The sequence below is a fragment of the Rhineura floridana genome, chromosome 3 (genome assembly GCF_030035675.1).
Source record: "Rhineura floridana isolate rRhiFlo1 chromosome 3, rRhiFlo1.hap2, whole genome shotgun sequence".
NCBI lineage: Eukaryota > Metazoa > Chordata > Lepidosauria > Squamata > Rhineuridae > Rhineura > Rhineura floridana.
Window position 1 is genome coordinate 199,911,392 of NC_084482.1, and position 23,317 is coordinate 199,934,708.

General features: G+C 44.8%; 1 protein-coding gene across 2 annotated transcripts; it reads left to right on the plus strand.

The window, feature by feature from the left end:
- Window positions 1-519: 519 nt before the first annotated feature.
- On the plus strand, window positions 520-13,229 carry LOC133381113 (zinc finger protein OZF-like). Of its 2 annotated transcripts, none has more exons than XM_061619696.1 (3): window positions 520-1,293; window positions 3,506-3,622; window positions 10,267-13,229. In XM_061619696.1, the coding sequence occupies exon 3, from the start codon at window positions 10,396-10,398 to the stop codon at window positions 11,992-11,994; it is 1,599 nt and encodes a 532-aa protein (XP_061475680.1). In that variant the 5' UTR covers window positions 520-1,293; window positions 3,506-3,622; window positions 10,267-10,395; the 3' UTR covers window positions 11,995-13,229. The 2 variants fall into 2 exon arrangements, 1 of the variants encoding a protein (XP_061475680.1); XR_009761623.1 differs by lacking the exon at window positions 10,267-13,229 and adding an exon at window positions 7,939-8,578 and having other exon boundaries at window positions 521-1,293.
- The last annotated feature ends 10,088 nt before the right edge of the window (window positions 13,230-23,317 follow it).

The following is a 23,317-nucleotide window of genomic DNA, read 5'->3' on the forward strand; positions in this document are numbered from 1 at the left end:
GCAAATGGCTTTGTTTTGGTTCCTTCACCTCATCCTCCCTCAATGCCAAAGGGGTTTGGTTTCTATGAACGTTTTGTGGCTTATTGCATGAACTAGAAGCTAAAAAGATGAAACTGAGGTTATTATACTTTGGACACATCATGGGAAGACCTGATTCACTAGAAAAGACAATAATGCTGGGAAAAACAGAAGGGAATAGAAAAAGAGGAAGGCCAAACAAGAGATGGATTGATTCCATAAAGGAAGCCACAGACATGAATTTACAGGATCTGAACAGGGTGATTCACAACAGATGCTGTTGGAGGTCTCTGATTCACAGAGTCACCATAAGTCATAGTCACTTGAAGGCACATAACATTCATGAATCCCATCTGGCCATGCGTGACTGGTGAATTTGGCAGCCCTGGCTCACTGGGAAGTTGCTGTTATGGGCTGTTTTCCGGAAAAACGTATTATAGCCTGGAGCGGGTACTGGAACGTGATTTCTGTGGAAGTTTTGCGGTTTATTGCATTAATCTGATCTAGTCATGACAGTGTGACAGGTGAATTTGGTAGGCTTGGGTTGCTAGGAAGTTACAATTCCGGGCCATTCTGTTCCATTCCGGATGGCATTTTAGTTGTTAACGGGTGAATAAAATATAATAGCAGAAAGGTTTTGATTCTGTTCCAGCTTTTACGCTGTCCCTTTTCTTTAGAAGGGGAGGGGAGCGAAGACTGCTTCTGCCACTCAGACCTCCAAGGGTTAAATGAACTGAGCTGTGGATCCTAGAGAGGCAGGACCCCTCGCTGGATCGTCACCTTGCAGTGGTGAGTGGGCTTGCCTGTTCCAATGAACCCTATGAGCGATGCTGTTGGGAGTCATGTACTCCCAGCAGGGTCACCCATGGCGGTAAGGTCAACGGAGAGGAACCAGACAAAGAACGATCCAAGAATGTCCTCAGTGGCAGAACAGGCGGAGGATAACAATGTGTACGTTACAACGGCTGTGAAGGTGGATGAAGGCTGCAGCAGATAAAAGACTTCCAATCGTCGTGGTATCCATGCCATTGAGTCCAAGCCTTTTTCTATCAAGATTTTGTGTTGATCGTGGTGCAGCGATCTCCCCACACAAAACAAATTCACGCACAGGCGTCTTCCAAGCAAATCCATCTGGAAACCTATGTCCTCACTGTGGGAGGCTGTGTGGATCCATAATTGGCCTCCACAGTCACTTACAGACCCACCGTTAAAGACCTTCTTGGAAGACAATCTTACTTGGCCACGAGTGATCGCCAATGAGAGAGGCAGGAAATTGTAAGTATTAAATTTTAATAATGAATGTGCTTCCTTTCCTAAACCTGATGAGATGGGGTGAGTGAGGGTGGGGAGGAAGGCAGAGAAAACAGGACAAAAGAGAGAGCGAGAAAGTTGCAACTTTCGAGACGATGCAGGCCAGGGGGAGGATTTGGGTGATGTGGAAGAGGGAAAGGGTGGGCAGCGGCAAGAATTTGCTTTTTAGCGAGGGAGAAAAGAGAACCAACTTCTTGGAAACACAGGCAGGGGCTGATCTCTCCAAACCTGCTCCTTGAATCCTGTTGCAGGAGCCTCTTTGAAGCTCCCTTTGGAAATAAAAGCAATTCTCCTCTTCCCGCATGGGATTTCATAGAATCATAGAATTGGAAGGGGCCTGTAAGGCCATCCAGTCCAACCCCCTGCTCAACGCAGGAATCCAAATTACAGCATTTGGACGGCGGAAGGGAAGGTGATGGGGTGCTTTGGTGTCACAGGTGTTAGGTCCAAACCCAACACGCAAGCCGTCACTGTCTACTCAGCTCACATCACAGGTGCGGAGTTGAGAGCAATAACCCACTGCCAGAGATCAGGAAATAAGTTGCCAAAATTACCTTTGCAAAGGGGTCCCAAAACCTGCCAGCAAGTTGCCTTTCAGAAGTGGGAACCCCGTTTATTGAAATACAGTAGATTATATAGATTCCCCGGTGGTTACAAAAATGGAGAGCAGACGTCATAAACTACAAGAAAAATAACTGTAGACAAAGTAACTTTTAGATATGTAAAGAGGGGTGCTTAAAGTAACAAAGCTAGGAACATCTTGCTTCTTTTGCAGACATTCACTTGCATAGTTTGTGCAATCTTGAGATAAGCGCTTGGAGCCAAAAGAACAAAGTACAGATAGGAAAAGGGGAGTATTGAAACAAGAGAGGCCTTTCAGTGGGGGATACGTTCAGGTTACATTTCTGCATTTACAAACAGATACGTGTAGAAATCTATAGACATGTTAAAAGAAACATTAGCTTTCTTTGTGCTCAGGGTCAGCAATATGATACAATCTATAGGGTATTGATATTGAATGCATAAGGAAGGAAGGGAGTCATCTCCAGTTTATTTAGGCTTTTATTTACCCAGCCACCTGGAGTGTGGGGTCAGGTCAGGGGGAAATAAACCGATATCATGTTTATATCAACCTTCATTTTCTTAACCCAACACAGGGAAGCAACTTTCCTTCCAGGTGGGGGAGAAGAAGAGGGGAAAGACCTTCTGTTGCACCCTCCCCCCTTCCAAAGCCCAAGGGGACATGGTTGATTTCTGTGACCTGAGTATAACGTCAGTTTGCAGGGGTTGGATGGACTAGGCTGTTCTTGGCCTCCTGAAGTCTTCAGGCAGAGGCTGAGGAAACTAAATGCCCCTCTGCAGGTGGACTTCAAGGGGGAGGAGCTTCTCCAGATGCCCTCTTGAGAGTTTGGCTGGGCTTTCTGTTCTGGAGGGGAAGAAAAAAGTTTTGTTAAGGTGCTGGACTATGACCTGGGAGACCAGGGTTCGAATCCCCACACAGCCATGAAACTCACTGGGTGACCTTGGGACAGTCACTGCCTCTCAGCCTCGGAGGAAGGCAATAGTAAAACCGCCTCTGAATACCCCTTACCAGGAAAACCCTATTCATAGGGTCACCATGAAATTGACTTGAAGACAGTCCATTTCCATTTTAAAATCAGAGCCAACAAATAGATCTCACCTGCTTTTTAGGATTGGCAGTTGAGGGCTGCTGAGGCCACAGGTTTTTCTGTGCTGGTGCCGGCTATGCTCATGCCCAGCCTCACAACTTGCCTTCCTCCTAGTGTTATTGAGGATTCATAGTAGAATACTCCAGCATCTCTATGAGATGGGCTATGGTGAGAGCCTGTGTGGTATAGTGATTAAACAGAGACCTTGGCTCAAATCCCCACTGGCTATGGGCTCCCTTGATCACTTCTCTCTCTTGGTCTAGCCTGCGGGGGAGAGGGAGACCTGTGTGTGCCATCCTGAACTTCTTGAAAAAAGTAGAATACAATGTATTTAGTAAGTATTATTCATAAGAATAATAAGAAAAATGTTCTGCCCAAACTAAAGACAGAGATTAGTTTTATTTTGGTAAAAGCTGTGGTTCGCATGCATAAAGTGCTGATTCTTCCAAGTAATTTTTGTGACTCTCCTCTGACCCATTCAGACTTTTATTTCCCCTCTTTTTCAGGCCTTCACAGATGAATCCTGCAGGGCAGATGTAGGAGTCAATGTCCAGGGGTTGTATTTCTGCATATTTGAAAGTTCATGAAATTAGTTTATTTACTATCTCCACCTGGATGGAAAGGTCTGTACTTTGGCATTTATTTTGTTTTTGTTTTTAACCTGTCTTTAGTTGAGGGTTTTTGTACTGTATTCAAAGCTATTTTCAGCCGCTTTTAGGGTATATTTGTAAATTGCCTTGAGACGCATGTAAAATCTGATTCATAAGTTAATGCAAAATAATAATAATATTTCAGATGGAGGTTTCAGGTGAAAGGACAGTAGCTTTTCATATCCGGTGGAAGCTTTAAGACAGAGTTCATTGGAAATCATCCACTCACAGTGTTCACTTAAAAGCACTGTTTACTGTCAATTGTCAAGGCCATGACACTGAATTGATATGGTAGCTGGTAAACGTTTAGTTTTATGTACTCCCATTTGTTGAAAAGAAACCAATTACATCCTTAAACCGGGCTCACTAAGGGGGTGGGGATCTGTGGGAGTTGGGAGGGGCAAGATGGCTAGATAGATTAGAGGAGAAAGGCAAAACTTTCCAAGGCCTATATTGGAAGAAACTGGGGGAGCAGGCTGGAAAGCTATTGAGGGCCTAAATGTTAGGCTGTTTCTCATTTTAGCCCCTTAAAGCTAATGGAGCATGAAAAATAGCACAGGAAAATAAAATATTCATTTAAGTGATCCATTTACCACTCCCAAGAAACATGAGGCTACTTATTATAATTGGAGCCATGAAACCCAAACATGTGAAAGAATGAAGGCCTTCCCATCACCATTGTGTGCCAACATCTTGGAGAAGTGGAAGAAAATGTATTTAATAATCCTAATAATAGTATTCTGCTTCTACTAGAAATAAGGATAATTTTTACTTTGGGAAGTGCATAGGTTGACATGCCTAAGTGCTGATTACCCCAGATAAATTTTGTGAATCCCTCCAAATCAGACTTCTGTTTCATTTTCCCAGGCCCGGCTTCTCCCTTTACAGTAGGGGTGGAGAATCTGTGGCCCTCCAGATGGTGTAGGACTCCAGTTCCCATCAGCCCCAGCCAGCATGGCCAATGGTCAAGGATAATGGGAGCTGATATTCAGCAACATCTGGAGAGCAACAGGTTCCCCACCCCTGATTTATAGGGCCCAGTGGCAACAGCACAATGAGTCCCAGAGATGGCCTACTTTTTTCCTCCTTTCTCTTAAAAGCAGGCAAGTCTACAGATCTATAGACCATTTGACATGCATTCATGTGTGTCTTTCACCCTCCAGTCATGTAGGTTTAAAACCTTCTCACTGTCCCCCAGCTTGTGCAAAGAGGACCTTGGGGTACCTTGGTTACAGAGCTTGGAAAAGTTACTTTTTTGAACTACAAGTCCCATCACCCCAATCCAGTGGCCATGCTGACTGGGGCTGATGGGAGTTGTAGTTTTAAAAAAATAACTTTTCCAAGCTCTGCTTGGTTACTATCTCTCAACCAAGAACTGAAGCACGTCAGTAAGGCATGCAGTTTCTCCAACCCGGGCTCCAAGATAGCAGATAGTCTGTCAAAACATATCTATGAAAACAGAGCAGAGTTCACAAAAGCTCCTTCCCAGTTCACTGGTTACAAAATGGCTTCCCACTGGCTCACTTTGTAGACTTCCATTCTCTGTGAAATGGCTAAACACAAGGGGCCACCTCAGCTTTGTCACAGTGCCATTGGGATGTTGCCCAAGACTGACAAAATGATGGAGACCATCCTCTAGGTAAAAAATAGATTTTGGGGGAGAGATTCAAAGAGACAGCCTAGGTGCCTCTTTCTACATTTGCCTCTCTCCTGCTTGAGGAGGGCAAAAGTTACCCTATGGTCCCTTCCTCACTCAAACTGAACACAATGATAGCCTGACCACTGTTGTCCATGTACTGGTAACCTCCAGGCTGGATTACTGTAATGTGCTCTATGCGGGCTGCCCTTGTGGTTGGTCCAGAACCTGCAGCTGGTGCAAAACGCGGTGGTGTGACTGGTCACTGGGGCAGGGTATTGCCAACATGTCACCCCACTGCTAAAGGAATTGCACAGGCTGCCCATTAGCTAGCGGGCTAAGTGAAAGGTTCTAGTTTTGGTGTACAAAGCCCTAAATAGCTTGGGATCAGATACCTGAAAGATTGTCTTGGCCCTTATATACCCAGTCGATCACTACAGGGAAGGCGTCCTGCAGATACCATCTTATCAGGAAGACCTTTAGTATAGTGGCACTTACCCTTTGGAATTGCCCTCCCTTAAATATTAGACAGGTGTCATCTCAGTTATACTTGCTGCACCTACTGAAGACCTTCCTCTTTCAACAAGCCTTTTAAGTAGAGACCTTATCCCAGTCTGCATCTGTGTTGGAATTGCTTTTTAAGATATTTTTAAAGCTTTTTTAAAAAGATGTTTTTAAAGATGTTTTGTTTTAATTATACAGCCACAAGAGTGGCTGTATACTATAGCCAGCATGGATTTTTCACATTCTGCAATGTTAAATTGAAAATACTACCCCCATGCCATTCTGATGCTTTCCATAAACTCATTTCAAAGCAGAACCTTACAAAAAGTATAGTCCTGAACTCAGAAACGCCTGCTTAACAACACTCTCAATTTTCATGGTGATACACAAAATAGTCAGAGAAAATAGACAGTTCAAAGTGTAAAAAGAGAGGAAAAAACCCCAGAGCCCTTTTGGACTTTTTTCTGTCAGAGTTCTCATAATCTGTTGAACTTAATTAGAAATCAGCCATGTTCACAGAGTACCTGTAATCCTAATACTGACCTTGCCCCATACTCTGACCTTCATCGTCTGCAGTTTAAAAGTTTAAAAAATGCCTGGCTGATTTCTAATTAATTTAATAAATTTTGGCTGGAACCCTATGATAACAATGGGCATGCTCAGTAGGAACTAACTATCAGTGTTCTAAAAGCCTCACAGCTGCTGGGCTTGGCTAATGAGGGGGCCACACCCACACCAGACTTTGATTTCACTTGAGACAGTCATGGCTTTCCTCAGAGAATCCTGGGAAGTGTAGTTTGTGAAGGGTGCTGAGAGGAGACTCCTGTTCCACTGAGAGAGCTCCAGTAGCCAGACTGGCTTAACAGTCTTGAAGGCACATAACAACAACAACAAAAATACCATTGAACTCTATAAGCATGCAAATGATCAAACTTGCCCTCCCCTCCCCCTTGCTTTGCCCCCCTCCAATACGCTCCTTCCTCCTCCCCCTCCTCCTCCCCCATGGTCAGTTTTTCCTATCCTAACCATGATTGCATAGGAGTAAATCCCATTGAACTCAATAAGCATGCAAATGATCAGACCTGCTTTTCCCCTCCTTCCCCTCTCCTCTCCCTTCCTTCCTCCTCGCCCTTCCTTCTTCCTCCTCCCCTGCCCACTCCAGCCCTCCCTCCCCCCTGTCAGTTTACCTATCCTAAGCATGATTGCACGGGAGTAAATTACACTGAATTCAATTAACATGCAAATGATCAAGCCTGTCCTCCTCCCCTCCCCCTCCTGCCTGCTCCCATCCCAGTCCTCCCCTTTGCCTTTCCTCCCCTCCCTCCTCCTCTTCCTCCCCTCCCCATCCCCTGTGGTCTGTTTCACCTATCCTAAGCATGATTGCAGGGGAGTAAATCCCACTGAACTCAATAAGCATGCAAATGATCAATCCATTCTCAGCAAACCTGCACAGGATTCCATTCCTTACCTCCCAAATTAAAAAGCAGGGAAATTCACTAATACGCAAAAAAACCTTGCAGTTTAAGAATGTACCTATAGCCCACAGATATTTCTATCAAACTTTAAAAAGCAGGGAAATGGGGCAGCTATAGTGAATGCACCAGGGGAGCAGGAGACCTGACCTCCTCTCTGAGATATTGTACTGCCCTACAAATGCAAACAGAATTTGGGTTGGTCTTTCACAGTCCAATCCAATTGCTGTGTAGCTTGGAAGAATTTGGTAACATGTGCCTCTGAGCAATGCATGGTAGGGATCCCTGTGTGGAAATGGGGCTGGGGGGCAGGCTCTGGTCTTGCCTCCTATGCCACACTGTGCTGGACCTCAGCTTGGCTGATGCTATTTGGGAAAGTGTAACCTTCCATTTTTGGAGAGGGAATTCTTTGAAGTTTCAGTCACATGTCACTGATGCGAGTGCAGTCCCTTGTTCTCCTCCTCCTTCCCTGGCCCAGTTCTCTCAAAGGAGATGAGGTGGTAAACCTCAGACTCCTGGTGAGAACTCCCAGGAATTAATCCCCCTTTTCCCTGAAAAAAAGAAACAAGCCTCCTGCACATAGAAAGCTGGTTTTGAATGACAAAGTTTCTTGCCTAGCTGTCTCCCTAATACGCTGTTTTTCTCTGGGTGTGCAAATCTTTGTATTTTTTTCGCAGAGCCTTCTGTAATGTGGCCCTCTAGATGTTGCTGGGCTACAACTCCCATCATCCCTTTGCCTGAGCTGGATTTAAATTTGAAGTCCAACAAATTCCAGGGCAGGGGGGCACAAGTGAGCCAAACAAATGTAATGTAAGAAATCTGAGGTGTTCTGGAGCCTACAGGACTCTGTTTAACAGCGTGTTTGTGTAACATGTATTTTGATTGAAATTAAGATGTGAAAATCCATTATGTTTTCTGTCAACCTAGTAACAGGTTAAATACTGAGAACAGTGCAGAAAGAATATGTTAAATACGGAGACCCCCAAGAGGCAGGCTTTAAATTAACTTGGTGGACCGAGGCTGGTTAGGAATAGAATCAAACATAAAACTGCTGAAGCTGGTACCAGAAGGAAAACGGATGGTGATTGAGCCACTTGCTTTAGAAAGAAAAGGGGAGGATTCCAGAGGAGAAGGCAGATTGGTTAGTGATTTTCTGGGGGAGACATCAGGCAAGGCTAGAAGATGGAGTGAAGGGAATAGCAGTGGTGGGTGGCTCTGGGAAGTAAGGTAGGGGGATCTTGAGATTCTGGGGTGAGACAGGCAAGCAAGAAGAAAAGAGTATAGCTAGGGGAAGAAATAAATTAGATCACCCCAAGAAAGAGGGACTTGATTGGGTTGAAAAGCCCAAGGAGAGAGAAAGTGAGGGTAAAGACTAAGAACATCAGAAGAGCCTGCTGGATCGGACCTAATGGCCCATGCAGCCCAGCATCCTGTTCTCACAATAGCCAACCAGATGCCCCAATGGGAAGCCCACAAGCAGGACCTGAGTACAAGAGGATTCTCCCCTCTGGCGCTTTCCAGCAACTGGTATTCAGAAGCAGACTGCCTCCGACTGTGGGGACTAGCTGAGTCCCCCAGTCCCCAATGACAGCAAGATGGGAGGGAGCAGGAACTGACAAGGTGCCTGGAAACAAAAGGGTGGTGAAGGAAGTGGGAAGAAGTTGCCCTCCGGAGCAAGGAAAGTGTGGGAAAAGGCCGATAGGGCAGCTTTGGGAACTGCTGGCCAGGAGGAAGACCAAGGGGATCAGTCTGTTGGCGCTTGATGGCCTTGCCAGGGCAGAGAGGGGTTAGTACCTGCCCTTGGCTTTTGTGAGGCTGGGATGCAGTGTGGTGGGGATGGGGGCAGTGATAGAGACTGGGGTGGGGTGAAGAAGTAGAAGAGGCAGAGAAGGTCCACTGAAGGGTTCCAGTGCAGGGGAATGAGGAGTTCTTGGGATTCAAAAGACTGCTACTTGCCAAGGCAGACAGCAATTAAGTTTTTATCCCTGACCTGATTGTTCAATGAAAAGACAGCAAAAACTAAAAAAAATCCATTTTCCTTTCTCATCAAAGTCTTTATAACTGGGCGAAGAGGTGATAGTCTGGCTGAAAATGTTTCCTGGCCATTGATTATTTCTCAATTGGGCAGCCTAACCTTGTCTACTCCAAAGAGGGGCACACAGGAGGCTTGGGACTATGTTTGCAGTCCAAACCGCACTTACTAGGGAGTAAACCCATTGACTCCCATATGATCTCCTTTGAGTAGACTAGAGATGTGAAGGCCTAGTGGGAAAAAAATGGGGGGAAATCGGGGGCAGGATGGGTTTTTCCCATTTTTTCCAAAAAGCCCCCCCCCCAATTCAAAAATGTTGGGCTATGAAATCCAAAAGGGTATCAGAAGCTGGGCAATCCTTTATTTTGTCCATGATAAATATGATTACAAATATGAGGAAGCAAAAGAAGCAGAAAGTGGTAGCGATAGCTACCGATAGTTGGTCTCTCCCTTCTGTCCAAAGAATTGCTGCAGTTATTTTTTACCTCTTTTCAGTATATAACTATATCAAATGAGGGGGGAAATCCCCATAAAGCTATGCCTACTTAAATCAAGTGGAAAATGGAACAGAAAGGAATTCATGTTTTGGGCAAGATATCTGGGGCCGGGGGGGGGGGACAGAAAAGCTTCCAAAGTGCCCATTCAGAATCTGAGGGCTTCTCCATGCAGCCCTGTTGTTGATGTTGTTATTTAGATTTATTAGAGTGTTGTCTTAGGTCGTTTTTAATTGTTTAATGCTGTATTTTAAAACAGTAACCTGTCTGGGACCTCCAGGTGAAAAGCGGGTAATAAATGTTGTTGATGATGATAATAATGTTGTTCTTGGAGACAAGAGCATATTCAAAAGGCATCATATTTCAGCAGAGCATACAGAGGAAATGGGAGTGTCTCGAGAGGTAATTGTGCTTGTTCCCTGATGTGATTCTCTGTTTCTGCCTTGAACTCATTATTGAATGTTCTTCCCCCCCCCCAGGTGATAGCTAAGACACCAGGGAGCCATTTGTGATGTCATCAGAAAAAAACTAAGCAGGAAATATGAAAAGTGACATTTTGAAATCAAAGGAGACCTAAGAGGCGCAAGAGGAGCTAACCAAGTAATGGGATGAAGAAATCCTCAAGTTCTCGGGGTGCCAACATCCATGAACTCCTAAATGCAGATGATCATGAAGGAAAGAGAAGGAAAAAGGGCCCAGTGTATGTGGAAATATTCAAAGACAAATCAGTATTAAATAGACATTTCAGAACACAAACAAGGGAGAACCCACTGAAATGCATGCAGTATGGAAAGAGTAGAAATCTCACTACACATCAAAGAACCTACACAGGGGAGAAGCCTCATAAATGCATTGAGTGTGGAAGGGTCTTCAGCCAGAGAGGAAATCTGAATATACATCAAAGAACCCACACTGGAGATAAACCATATAAATGTATGGAATGTGGTAACAGCTTCAGCCAGAGTGGAAATCTAAAGAAACATCAAAGAACCCACACAGGGGAGAAACCATATGAATGCTTGGTGTGTGGAAAGTGTTTCAGTCGGCGTGGTACCCTTACTTTACATGAAAAAACCCACACAGGGGAGAAACCATATGAATGCTTGGTATGTGGAAAGAGCTTCAGTCGGCGTGGTACCCTTACTTTACATGAAAAAACCCACACAGGGGAGAAACCATATGAATGCTTGGTATGTGGAAAGAGCTTCAGTCAGAGGGTACATCTTAATACACATCAAAGAACCCACACAGGGGAGATGCCTTTTAAATGCGTGGTGTGTGGAAAGAGCTTCAGTGACAGCAGCCATCTTGTCGTGCATCAAAGAACCCACACAGGAGAGAAACCATATAAATGTATGGAGTGTGGAACGAGCTTCAGAGTGAGCAGCCATCTTGTCGTGCATCAAAGAACCCATACAGGGGAGAAGCCATATAAATGCATGGAGTGTGGAAAGAACTTCAGTCGGGGTAGTCACCTCAATTTACATCAAAGAACCCACACAGGAAAAAAACCATATAAATGCTTGGTGTGTGGAAGGAGCTTCAGCCAGGGTGGAAATCTTAAGAAACATCAAAAAACCCACACAGGGGAGAAATCATATCAATGCCTAGTGTGTAGAAAGAGCTTCCGTCAGAATGGAACTCTTGCTTTACATCAACGAACCCACACAGGGGAGAAGCCATATGAATGCATTGAGTGTGGAAAGAGCTTCCGTCAGAATGGAACCCTTGCTGTACATCAACGAACCCACACAGGAGAGAAACCATATGAATGCATCGAGTGTGGAAAGACATTCATTGATAGCAGTAGTCTTGCTAAACATGAAAGAATTCACACAGATGAGAAACCATATGAATGCTTTGTGTGTGGTAAGAGCTTCCGTGAGAGTGGAGCCCTTACTTCACATCAAAGAACTCACACAGGGGAGAAGCCATATAAATGCATGGAGTGTGGGAAGAGCTTCAGTATCAGTGGAAGTCTTAATACACATTTAAGAACCCACACGGGTGAGAAACCATATAAATGCATGGAGTGCGGAAAGACATTTAGTGATAGCAGTTCTCTTGCTAAACATCAAACAATTCACAGTGGTGAGAAATCATATAAATGTATGGAATGTGGAAAGAGCTTCAGGAGTGGTACCAACCTTACTTCACATCATAGAACCCACTCTAGGACACAGTCATATAAATGTGTGGAGAGTTGATAGTTGATAGGCATTACCATAAGAATACACATCATATGGGACCCCAGGGTATCCACATAAGTGGAAGACATTTAAGTGCATGTGGTGTGGAAGGGGCTTGAGCAACACTCAAACCTTATTAGAGATTACAGACCCCAGTCAGGAGAAAAATCAGTAAATAACGGGAGATCTTACTAGCAGGCAAACCATAGAACAACTCACTCTGACTAAAGCTGCTGTGGGAAACCATGACTGATTTTCTATTTCCCCTTCCCTCTGTGGAGAAATACTTTATATATGTCTCCACAGTGTGTTCCTAGGCCTGGAACTTCTGGGAAGATGCAAGTAGCAGAACTTGCCCTCTGAGACCATGGGGCAGGGCAGTGGTGGATGTATGTAATTTATTCTGAGTTTCTTTCCTGGACATTTTTTTTTCTTAATAATGTTGTTTGGTATTTAGGTTAATTTTTGTAAATTGTATTGCTTTCATTGATGTATTTTTATACTTGTGTTTATTTTTCTTTGTAAGACGCCTTGAGGGCCTTTGGCCGAAAGGTGGGGTTTAAATACATTTTAATAATAATAATATGTCTGCTTATGTTTGCATTTGATGACAAAGTATGTTCTGTGACTGTCATGAGGCCTTGTATTGTTACATTGTTGCAAGCCTGCTTAGCAGTGGCTGCTTCTTGACAGGTTCTGTGAAGGGAGAGAGACAAGATCATTTTTGAGAATTTATTAGACGGGGTCTGGATCAGGTAAATTCATTCTGATTAGTCTGGGTGACAGCGGACTCCACTGTCGGTATGGGGGTCAGTTGGTTAGAGTCAGTGGGAGTGAAAGGTTCATGAGGGCAGTGTGAAGAATTGAGACCAGACTACAGCTGAAGGAAAAATTGTGGCCTGTATATTTACACCCAGTGTATAGTTAACACTTGTGCCTCCCTATGTAAAGGTCTTGCCAAAGGAAGGTGAAAGTTTTTTAAATTTGGCTAAACTGTCCAAGCTGCCAGAAGTACAACTAGAGGAGCTTTGAGGGTACAGAGACAGATTATCCCCAGTAGCTTGTCTGGGTATTTGGCTGGGTTGGAGGTTTAGGGAAATCGGCCCGTGTTGAAAGCCACTTAGAGGCTGTTGTCTGCAAGTGTCTCTTATGTCTTCCGAAACTGTCATCAAGCACCTTTAAGACCCCAATATAAATATCTGTATTTCCTTATGTAAATAGTATCCCTCTAATAAACCAACAGTCTTAGTTTATCCCATCTCTGGTACTGGTGTCCATCTCACACCTAAAGCCTACTATATACTGTATACTTCTAGGAGGTTTTGAAAGCATTCTGAGTGAATGGGTGGCAACGGAAAATTTAGGAAGCCTGTGTTTATACTTGAGGGATCCCTGACATTTTGTTGGGACAGAATTTATTCAAACCATACTGAGACAGAGAGGGGGAGAAAAGGGGATTTAAGAAAGAAAGGAACTTAAAGGGAAAATGGATCTTGAGATTTTAGAGCCAGCTCTGTTACAACTGAAGATAGAAATGGCTGACTGCATATACATGGATGAAAGTGGAAACAGACTGCCTTCAAGTCTCCATGAGACCAAGGTTGTTGATTGTATGTACTGGAGGTTGGGCCCAAAGGGCAGCTTAGGGATTCTGCTCGTGTACCGCCCACCCCACTGCACGACAGACTCCCTGGCCGAGGTGCTGGAGGTGGTCTCGGATGTGCGGGTGCAATCTCCAAACTTGCTGGTGCTGGGGGATTTCAACATACATGCTGAGGCCATCCTCACAGGGGCACCTTGGGATTTCATGGAAACCATGGCTTCCTGGGAGCTGCACCTTATTCCCACGGGGCCCACCCATGTAGCTGGTCATGCCCTTGACCTTGTATTTGTCTCGGCAGAGGAGGGGAGTGATCTGAAAATGGGGGCCACATCTCTTACCCCCTTGTCATGGTCAGATCACTACTTGGTGAGAGTAAACCTTTCGATGCCACACACCCTCCGCAGGGGTAAAAGACCCATTAGGATGGTCCGCCCCAGGCGCTTGATGGATCCTCATGGATTCCTGAATGCGCTTAGGGACTTTATGGAGCCTGCAGATGGGCACTCGGTCGAGACCCTGGTGGAGGAGTGGAATAAGGCGATCACTGGGGCATTAGACTGGGTGGCTCCGAAACGCCCTCTCCCCCTGAATAGAGCTCAGACAGCACCGGTGGCGGAAATCTCGCTCTGATGACGATCAGACATGGGGTAGAGCGGCTGCAGCAGCCTACCATGTGGCAATAAGGGCAGCAATAAGGAGGCTGTTCCAAGCGGTCCGAAGCCTGGTTGGTCCAGTTGCTTCGGAACCTATGGAACATTCTAAGACCTCCTGCGATGAGTTTGCAAAGCACTTTGCAGATAAAATCGATCATCTAAAGAATGCGATTCCGCACGCTATGGATACAGTGAGCGAGCCAGAGTCGGCCAGTGGTTCTCCGGTGGTGTGGGATCGGTTCCAGCTTCTTCCTTCTAATGAAGTGGACAAGGTGCTTTCAACCTTGAGGCCAACCACCTGCTTACTCAACCCTTGCCCGTTGTGGCTCATTATGAGCTGCAAGGACAGACTGGGCGAGGGGATCAAGGCTGTAAATGTGTCCTTGGAAGAGGGCGTAATGCCATCAGCCCTCAAGGAGGCAGTAATAAAACTAATTTTAAAGAAGCCCTCCTTGGATCCCCAAGATTTGAACAACTTTTGCCCAATCTCAAACTTACCATTCTTGGGCAAGGCGGTTGAGCAGGTGGTGGCAAAGCAGTTGCAAGCGCAATTGGAGGAAGCGGATTATCTGGATCCATTTCAGTCGGGCTTCAGGCCTGGACATGGGACTGAAACAGCCTTGGTGGATGATATGAGGAGAGCGTTGGATAGGGGTGAGTGCACCTTCCTCGTCCTCCTGGACCTCTCAGCAGCTTTTGATACCATTGACCATGGTATCCTTCTGGATTGCCTGGAGGGGTTAGGCATAGGGGGCACTGTATTGCAGTGGTTCCGTTCCTTCCTTTCTGATAGGCACCAAAGAGTAGCATTGGGGGATGAGGTTTTGGACCCTTGGCCTCTCACTTGTGGGGTGCCACAGGGCTCCATCCTCTCCTCGATGCTATTTAACAACTATATAAAGCTGCTGGGGACTATCATCAGGAGATTTGGGCTGCAGTGTCACCAATATGCGGATGACATGCAGCTCTATCTCTCATTTAAATCTTCACCGAGGTTGGCTGTAGAAACCCTATCCAAGTGCCTGGAATCGGTGAGTGGCTGGATGGGAAGGAATAAGCTGAAGCTGAACCCTGACAAAACCGAGGTACTGTTCGTGGGAGACAAGGGAGGGTTAGGGGATCTGGACCTGGTGCTCAATGGGGTACAGTTGCCCCTGAAAGACCAGGTCCGTAGCCTCTGGGTCATTCTTGACTCCCAACTGTCCATGGAAGCTCAGGTTTCGGCTGTGAGCCGGGCAGCGCTGTATCAACTCCATCTGATATGGAGGCTAAGCACCTACCTTCCCAATCATCTGCTCCCATCGGTGGTACATGCCCTGGTCTCCTCCTGCCTAGACTACTGTAATGCGCTGTACGTGGGGCTACCCTTGAAAACGATCCGGAAGCTGTAACTGGTACAGAACGCGGTGGTGCGCCTGATTAAAGTCAGTCGCCGGTGAGATCATATCACTCCAGTGCAAAATGAGTTGCACTGGTTACCAGTTGCTTACGGGGCCCAATTCAAGGTGTTCGTTTTGACCTTTAAATCCCTATACGGTTTTGGCCCAGTCTATCTAAAGGAGCGCCTCCAGCATCATCAGCTATGCCGCCCAGCAAGATCAGCCTCAAAAGACCTTCTCTCCATCCCAAACTGCCAGACTGGTGAGGACTAGAGATAGGGCTTTTTCAGTTGTGGGCCCCACCCTGTGGAACTCCCTCCCAAATGATCTCCGCCATGCCCCTTCCATGATGAGTTTCCGCCAGGCCTTGAAGACCTGGCTCTTCAGGCAGGCTTTTGGGGTTGGCTAGATCTTATCTTCATTGTTTTTAGATTTTTAATGTCTAGGTATTGTATGCCTATTTTGTACATCGCCCAGAGTGGCTGGACCGCCAGCCGGATGGGCGACTAACAAATTCAATAAATAATAATAATAATAAGTCGATTCTGACTTATGGGCGACCAGATGAATAGGGTTTTCATGGTAAGCAGTATTCAGAGGGGGTTTCCCATTGCCTTCCTCTGGGGCTGAGAGGCAGTGACTGGCCCAAGGTCACCCCGTGAGCTTCATGGCTGTGTGGGGATTCGAACCCTGATCTCCCAGGTTGTACTCCAACACCTTACCACTACACCATACTGGCTCTCTACATGGATAAAGAGGCATTAATTGTAGCCTGCATTGAAACTAATATTTAATATGAGGGGAAATTAGTAAATGAATTTGAAAGTTATGCTTATTAAAAGTTATGATGAAACAATATCAAGGCCACATGCACACCATACATTTATTCCACTATTATTCCACTTTAAACAGTCATGACTTCCCCCCAAAGCATTGTGGGGAGTGTAGTTTGTTAAGGATACTGAGAATCTTACAGAGTTACGATTCGCAGAGCTCCCTGGGAAGAGAGATTGATTGTTCAACCACTCCTAACGAGTATTAGCACCCTTAACAAACTACATTCCCCAGTAATCTTTGGGGGAAGCCATGACTGTTTAAAGTGCAATAATAGTGGAATAAATGTATGCTGTGAATGAGGATGTTACTAGTGCTTGGGCTAACCCCCATTTTGGTTCATTTGGAGTCGAAGAGGGGGCAAGGCCCTGAAGTATTCTGGACTAACATTTCCCACCCCACACCCCCTGTTTTCTGACATGTTGTGCCTTCCTAAGTACTGTGAAATGAGGACGAGAAGCAAGGACCAACTTCTGACACTTTAGGAGGAACATGAAAACCACGAATGAAATGTTATCTCATTTTTGGCATATTTCCCTCATGCCCAGCAGAACAATCCCATTGTTCAAAGATAGCATTAGAAAGCAAAACTAGTTTTTCTGAGTGTCAGCAAGAAATACACAACATGAGATCACCTCATACCCAGAGTCCTCCTTTTCATGTTGATCTGTAAGAGGGAAAGTATATTTAAGAGCAACGTTTGAGACCCAAGATGGCAATATGAGCTCCAACATTACACTCTCAACGCTGTGCAGGGTAAGTTCACCTCTTTTATAGAATGCTCTGCCTGTCTTCAATTATATCAAAACATTCTGGCCTCTACCAGTGAAGAGATGCTGTTATGCCTCATTATGAGGCACTTACTTTTGATATCCAATGGAAGCTAGGGGCAGATAGCTCTTTGGCTGGTGGTAAATATTGTAGGAACAAAAGCATGATTGTATGCTGCTTAAGAATCTGATTAGCCAGGTTTATTCTATGTATTGTAATGTCTACCTGAAGTGTACTATAAACTGAAACGAGAATACAAAGCACTTTATCATTCAAAAGAAAAGAGCTAAAGAGAGGGGGAAATGGAATCAGCTACTATATGCCACAGAAAAGGACAGTGAATTATTTTGGTGAATTGTTACAGGGGCTCTCTCAGAGCAACAAGAACATCCTGCTTCCTGTATTTCCCATTATGAGTGAGAAATATACTTTACTGCAATTCTCCAGGATCCAAACGATTTCTAATCGTTCCCTGATGCCCCAGAGTGGCAACCTGTTACAGTGAAATTATTGGTTTGATTCCTGAATTTAAATCTGGCAAAGCTCCAGGCCCAGATTCTATACCTCCTGATCTTTTAAAATCTAATCCTGAATGGTGGGCTCCCCTATTAGCAGCTCTATTTACTTTTATTGATAACTCTAGAAAGATTCCAGATATTTGGAGTAAAGTGATTATAGTTCCTATTTTTAAGAAGGGTGATAGGTCCAATCCAGCTAACTATCGTCCCATCAGCCTTCTTTAAATCATTGGGAAAGTTTATGCCAGGTATTTTAAATGTCAGCTTTTAATTTGAATGGAGGATTATAGTATAACAGGTGAAGAACAAATTGGGTTTAAAGCTGGCCACTCAACCTTAGGCCATTGTTGTGTGTTAGCTCATTTGGCAGAGAAATATACTTCATTTATTGGTGGTTTTTACTGCCTTTTGACCTTAAGTCTGCTTTTGACTTAGCCTCAAGGGATCTGCTATGGTCCAAATTACATAAATGTTCTGTGGACAAGTGCCTACTGTTTCTCATCAGATGCCTGTATAATCAGACCTCTAGTCAAGTCAGATGTGGGCAGCAAGGACAAGTTTCCAACCTAATCCCTGCTACAAGAGGTGTAAAACCAAGTTGTATTTTGGCCCCTTTTCTTTTTAATTGACTTTTAAATGATTTGGCTTCTTATGTTTGCAGTGTCAATTCCCATGCTCCCAAACTGTCAAATGCTAAGATACCCTTTTGTATGCTGATGATGCTGTACTGTTATCACTCTCTAGAATTGGGCTAAACCAACTACTGTCTGCATTTGGGACCTATTGCTCTTAGAACAGCCTGACTATCAATTATAGCAAGTCTAAAGTTCTGGTGTTTTTTAAAGCTTGGAAAAAATATAAATGGACTTTAAATGGTAATTAAGCAAGTTGCCCATATCAAATATCTAGGCATACAAATGCAAAGTACTGGACTTTGGTCTGAACAATGAAGGCAGGCAATTGTTTCAGCAAATCTTAGACAGCAGCTGATCCTAAGATTCTTTTTTATGCAAGGTAGTCAATTTATCCCTTCTGCAATTCAAATTTACAAAGTGAAGACTCCGACCCAACTTACTTATGGTATTCCTATTGGGATATTGGGATTTAATGCCCAAAGTGAAAGAGTCCAGTCTGTATTTTTTAGGAAGTTATTGTGCTTCCCTTCCTGTGGGGGGAACGCAGCTATTTATCTGGAAGTGGGTATTCGATCAATCAAATGCAAGGCATGGATTGATGCCTTTAAATGGCTACGGTTACCCGTCCTGGCAGTTCCTGGTAGCGATGTCTTCGTACTGCTTTCAGATTCCTATGTCACTCGTTGGATGGGAGAGCTGGAGAAGAAGCTACTTAGACTAGGCTTCTCTGTGGAAGCTGTGGGCAACTATGGGCTTCAAAAGGCCCACTTTTTTGTTGTTCAAAGATGAATAGACTTAGATCTACAGCATTTAAGAACTGCTGCTAACAAATCTTGTTCCCTGTTACTCAATAATCACTTTACTAACTATGGACTTGCTGCAGCTTCATATCTGCATACGTTAACCATCCCTAAGTATTTATTTATTTATTCTATTTCTATTCTGCCTTTTGGCCAAAGGCCCTCAAGGCGGCTCACAGAAGGGCATTTACCCTTGCTCACGTTAATGTGTTGCCACCATCAGCACTGTTAGAACGACGTTTTAGTAAGATCCCAATTAACGAATGGATATGTCCCTGTGGCACTGGAACAATAGAATCTGTTGAACATATCCTTTTATATTGTAACATGCGGAAAGAAGCTAATTTTTCCATTATTCTGGAACTCCACAACCTTGATACTCAACTGTTTAAGGGATGTGTCCCCTTATATCACTGAAAGGGCTTCTACAGTTATTATGATTTCAATGCAAATTAGTAAAAAATGTTGTTATCCTCCTGAGAGAATTTTATAAAACCATGTTTTGTTCTTATGTCATTTTTATATATTTTATATAAACTATCTTTTATATGTTTTATATAACTTTGCTGGTCCGTGACCGTAATAAATAAATGATGATGATGAAACAAAAATCAATCACAAGCTGCCTGTGTAGAGAATAAATCAAGGTTTTTAACGTACCTCCAAATGTGTGGCAGGGTGTCCTCTCATTCATTCATTTGCTCACTCATATGCCGCCTTTCAGATCAAAGTTCTTCCAAGGCGGCTTACAGAAATTAGTTTCATATAAAGAGCAGGGATGGGAGAATCTGTGGCACTGCCTGGTGAATCCCAGCTCCCATCAACCTCAACCACCATGGCTAACAGTCAAGGATGGTAGGAGTTGGAGTCCAGTGCTGTGTAATAGGCTTTAGTTTCTTGCTAAAGCTGTGGTGGAGAACCTTTGGCCCTCCAGATGCTGGCCAACTACAATTCCCAGCAGCACCAGCAAGTATAGCCAATGGCCAGGAATGGAGTTGTAGTTTAACAACATCTGGAGGGCCAAAGAGTCCCCACATCTGTGCTAGAGCAACATCAGAGCTCTGTGTTCATAAAAGAGCCTGATCCCTGCCTGGTCCAACCCCTATCCAGTCTGGGCCTTGCCGCCACAGAGCAGGACAAGCGCGTCCAGCTGCCAATCTAGCATGGCCTTGTCTACTCTAACTCACAGCAGCTCTCCAAGGTTTCTTATCACCTGCTGCCTGGGTCTTTTTTTTTTTTTTAAACTGTAGATTTAAAGGACTGAACACGGGACTTTCTGCGTAGAAAGCAAGTGCTCTGCCACTAAGCTGTGGTCCCTCCTGCAAGACACTAGACCAGGGATAGCCATTGTGGTGCCCTCCCAATGTTGGTGGAATACAACTCCCATCACCCTGACGACAACTCATTTATGCTGCTTATTTTAATAAATTAAAATAATAAATAAGAAGGGAGGCAGGTGGGGGTTGGCTGAGGGCAGACAGGTTGGTGGGGCAGTGCCCAACTTGCCCTGATGGACCAGCCTCCTCTGCACACAGGAGCACTTGCCCTATCCTCCGGTGTGACCCCCTCACTGTCCGGAAATCTGACAAGGGTTGAGGGAACCCCAAGGGCAAATTTTTGGAGGAGAGAGGGACAAAGTGCCCTCCCCTTTCCCCCTTTGAAATGGGCATCTTTGGTGGGAGAGAGGGAACTTCCCAGAGGGGGCTGCTTTGTACAAGGGAGCAGACCTCCAAAGCCATTGGGTGAGATCAGACTACTCAGAGTAGGCGCATACGTCAACGTCCCTTGGTGTCAACAGGTTTACTCTGATTATTGTTGCTTCACACAGCGCATAGTTAAACTATGGAATCCGCTCCCACAGGAGGCAGTGACGGCCACCAACCTGGATGGCTTTAAAACAGGACTGGGCAATTTCATGGAGAATGAGGCTATATCAGCAGCTACAAGCCACAATGGGTATGTGTTGCCTCCAGCGTCAGAGTCAGGATGCTTCTCAATACCAGCTGCTAGGAATCACAAGTGGGGAGGAAGTGGCTGTTGCACTCCTGTCCTGCTCGTGGGCTTCCCAGAGGCATCTAGCTGGCCACTGTGAGAGCAGGACGCTGGACTAGGTGAGCTTTTTGGCCTGATCCAGCAGAGCTCTTATGTTGGAACACAAGAAGAACCTATTGGATCAGGCCAAAAAGCCCATCTAGTCCAGCATCTTGGGGAAGGGCCAAGGCTCCACAGCAGAGTATCTGCTTTGCATATGGGAGGCCCCAGGCTCAGTCCTCAGCATCTCCAGGTAGGGCTGAGAGAGGCTTCCAGCTTGAAACCCTAGAGAGCCCCTGCCAGTCAGTGTAGACAATACTGAGCTAGATGAACCAACAGCTTGACTATGTTTAAGACAACTGCCTATGTCTGTCCTTTTCTCACAGTGGTCAGCCAGCTGCCGAGGGGAAACCTTCAAGCAGAACCTGAGTGCAATAGCACTCTCCGCACTTGTGATTCCCAGCAACTGATATTTAGAGGCATATTGGCTTAGACAGTGAAGGTACAACATAAGTCATCTTGGCTAGTAGCTATTGATAGCCTTCTCCTCCATGGATTTGTTTAATCTTTTAAAGCTTTCCAAGCTGGTGGCCATCATCATTGCCTCTTGTGGGAGTGAATTCCATAATTTAACTATGCACAGTGCGAAGAATTTGCAAAAGACGTATCACGGAGCATTGGCTGAACGACATACTTCAGTAATGGAATTGTTCTCTTGGAAATGTGATGCACTTGTGCTTGGTGCCTTGGAATTCCTGAATGTACGTGATCTCTTCCCATGATCTCTGGAACCCCCACATAATCAATAAACTTTCTCCAAGTGTTTTAAAAATTGTCTTTGTTAGCTTGCCCTCTCATTAGCCTAACCTTGATGGTCAATTTTTCCATTACAGCTATTTGCCATACTCTCTGGTACCATTGATTCAAGTCTGATCCTTAAAAATCCTTCCAGTGCTGTGCAATCATCATTCATGCTGCACACAACAAATGAGAAATGAGGCTCTTGGATGTTAAATCTCTCGGTGGTGCAGAAAATAAGTTTAATAAGGCTAAGCCCAAAACTGGTTGCATTGTCCGCTGAGTAATCCTGGAGATCTCTTGAAAAACAGAAAAAAATTGACAAATTATGGAATGGTTTTTTTTGACGAGGTGCGCCTGACGCCAACACTGTTATCTTTCCGGTGTCAGGTCAAGACTTTCCTCTTCTCCCAGGCATTTTAGCATGTGTTTTTAAATTGTTTTTAATTTTTTTTTAATTGTGTTTTTAAATTGTTTTTTTGTGCTTTAAAATTTGTAATTTGCTTTTATTGTTTTTAATTGCTGTAAACCGCCCAGAGAGCTTCGGCTCTGGGACGGTATATAAATGTAATAAATAAATAAATAAAATAAAATATTCCAGATTACGTTCTGAGGGCAGAAAACATCTTTCAGACCACCTCTGCTGTATTTAAAATGCCAGGTCAGGACCTTCATAATGGTTTGGCAACAGGCAAGTAGCGAGGAAATCACACTAAAGGCTCTTTGAAATAGACCTTGATTGATGCCAATCCCTGCCCTCAGATGAACCGGCACTGCCAAACAGGCCTGCTACGCTGAAGCTATTCCAATTCAAACCATGCAGAAGTGGTGGCCTGGTGCCTGCTCACCTCAACTGAGGCACATGTATTTTCCCTGGAAATCAGAAGTCTCCTGTTCACATAAGGAGTGCCAAGGAAACAGAAACTCTGTCCTCTCCTGCTTCCTGTCCCCCCCCCCAAAAAAACTTTATTCCTTCATAAAGCACGGAAATGTTTTTATGGACATGGAAATCCTACTGATTTGGGGGGGGGAGGCAATTTCTGGGATGTTTCAAAGCTCAGGATGTCAATCCTTCTTCCAGCTGATGCCACTTGCCTACTTTCCTTGCCTTCTCCCAACTCAAACAGCAAATATAACTCTGAATCCAGACACCGCTCATCCCAATCTCATCCTGTCCGAGGATCATTGCAGTGTGAGATGAGGAGATCTACATCAACAGCTGCCCAACAATCCTGAGAGATTTGAGAGACTTCCTGCTGTACTGGAAAGTGAGGTTTTTACAGCAGGGAGACGTAGCTGGGACATCATTGTGGGGAATG

Bases quoted from the DNA above. Each gene is read 5' to 3' on its own strand.
- LOC133381113 (XM_061619696.1), top strand. From the start codon at position 10,396: ATGAAGAAATCCTCAAGTTCTCGGGGTGCCAACATCCATGAACTCCTA.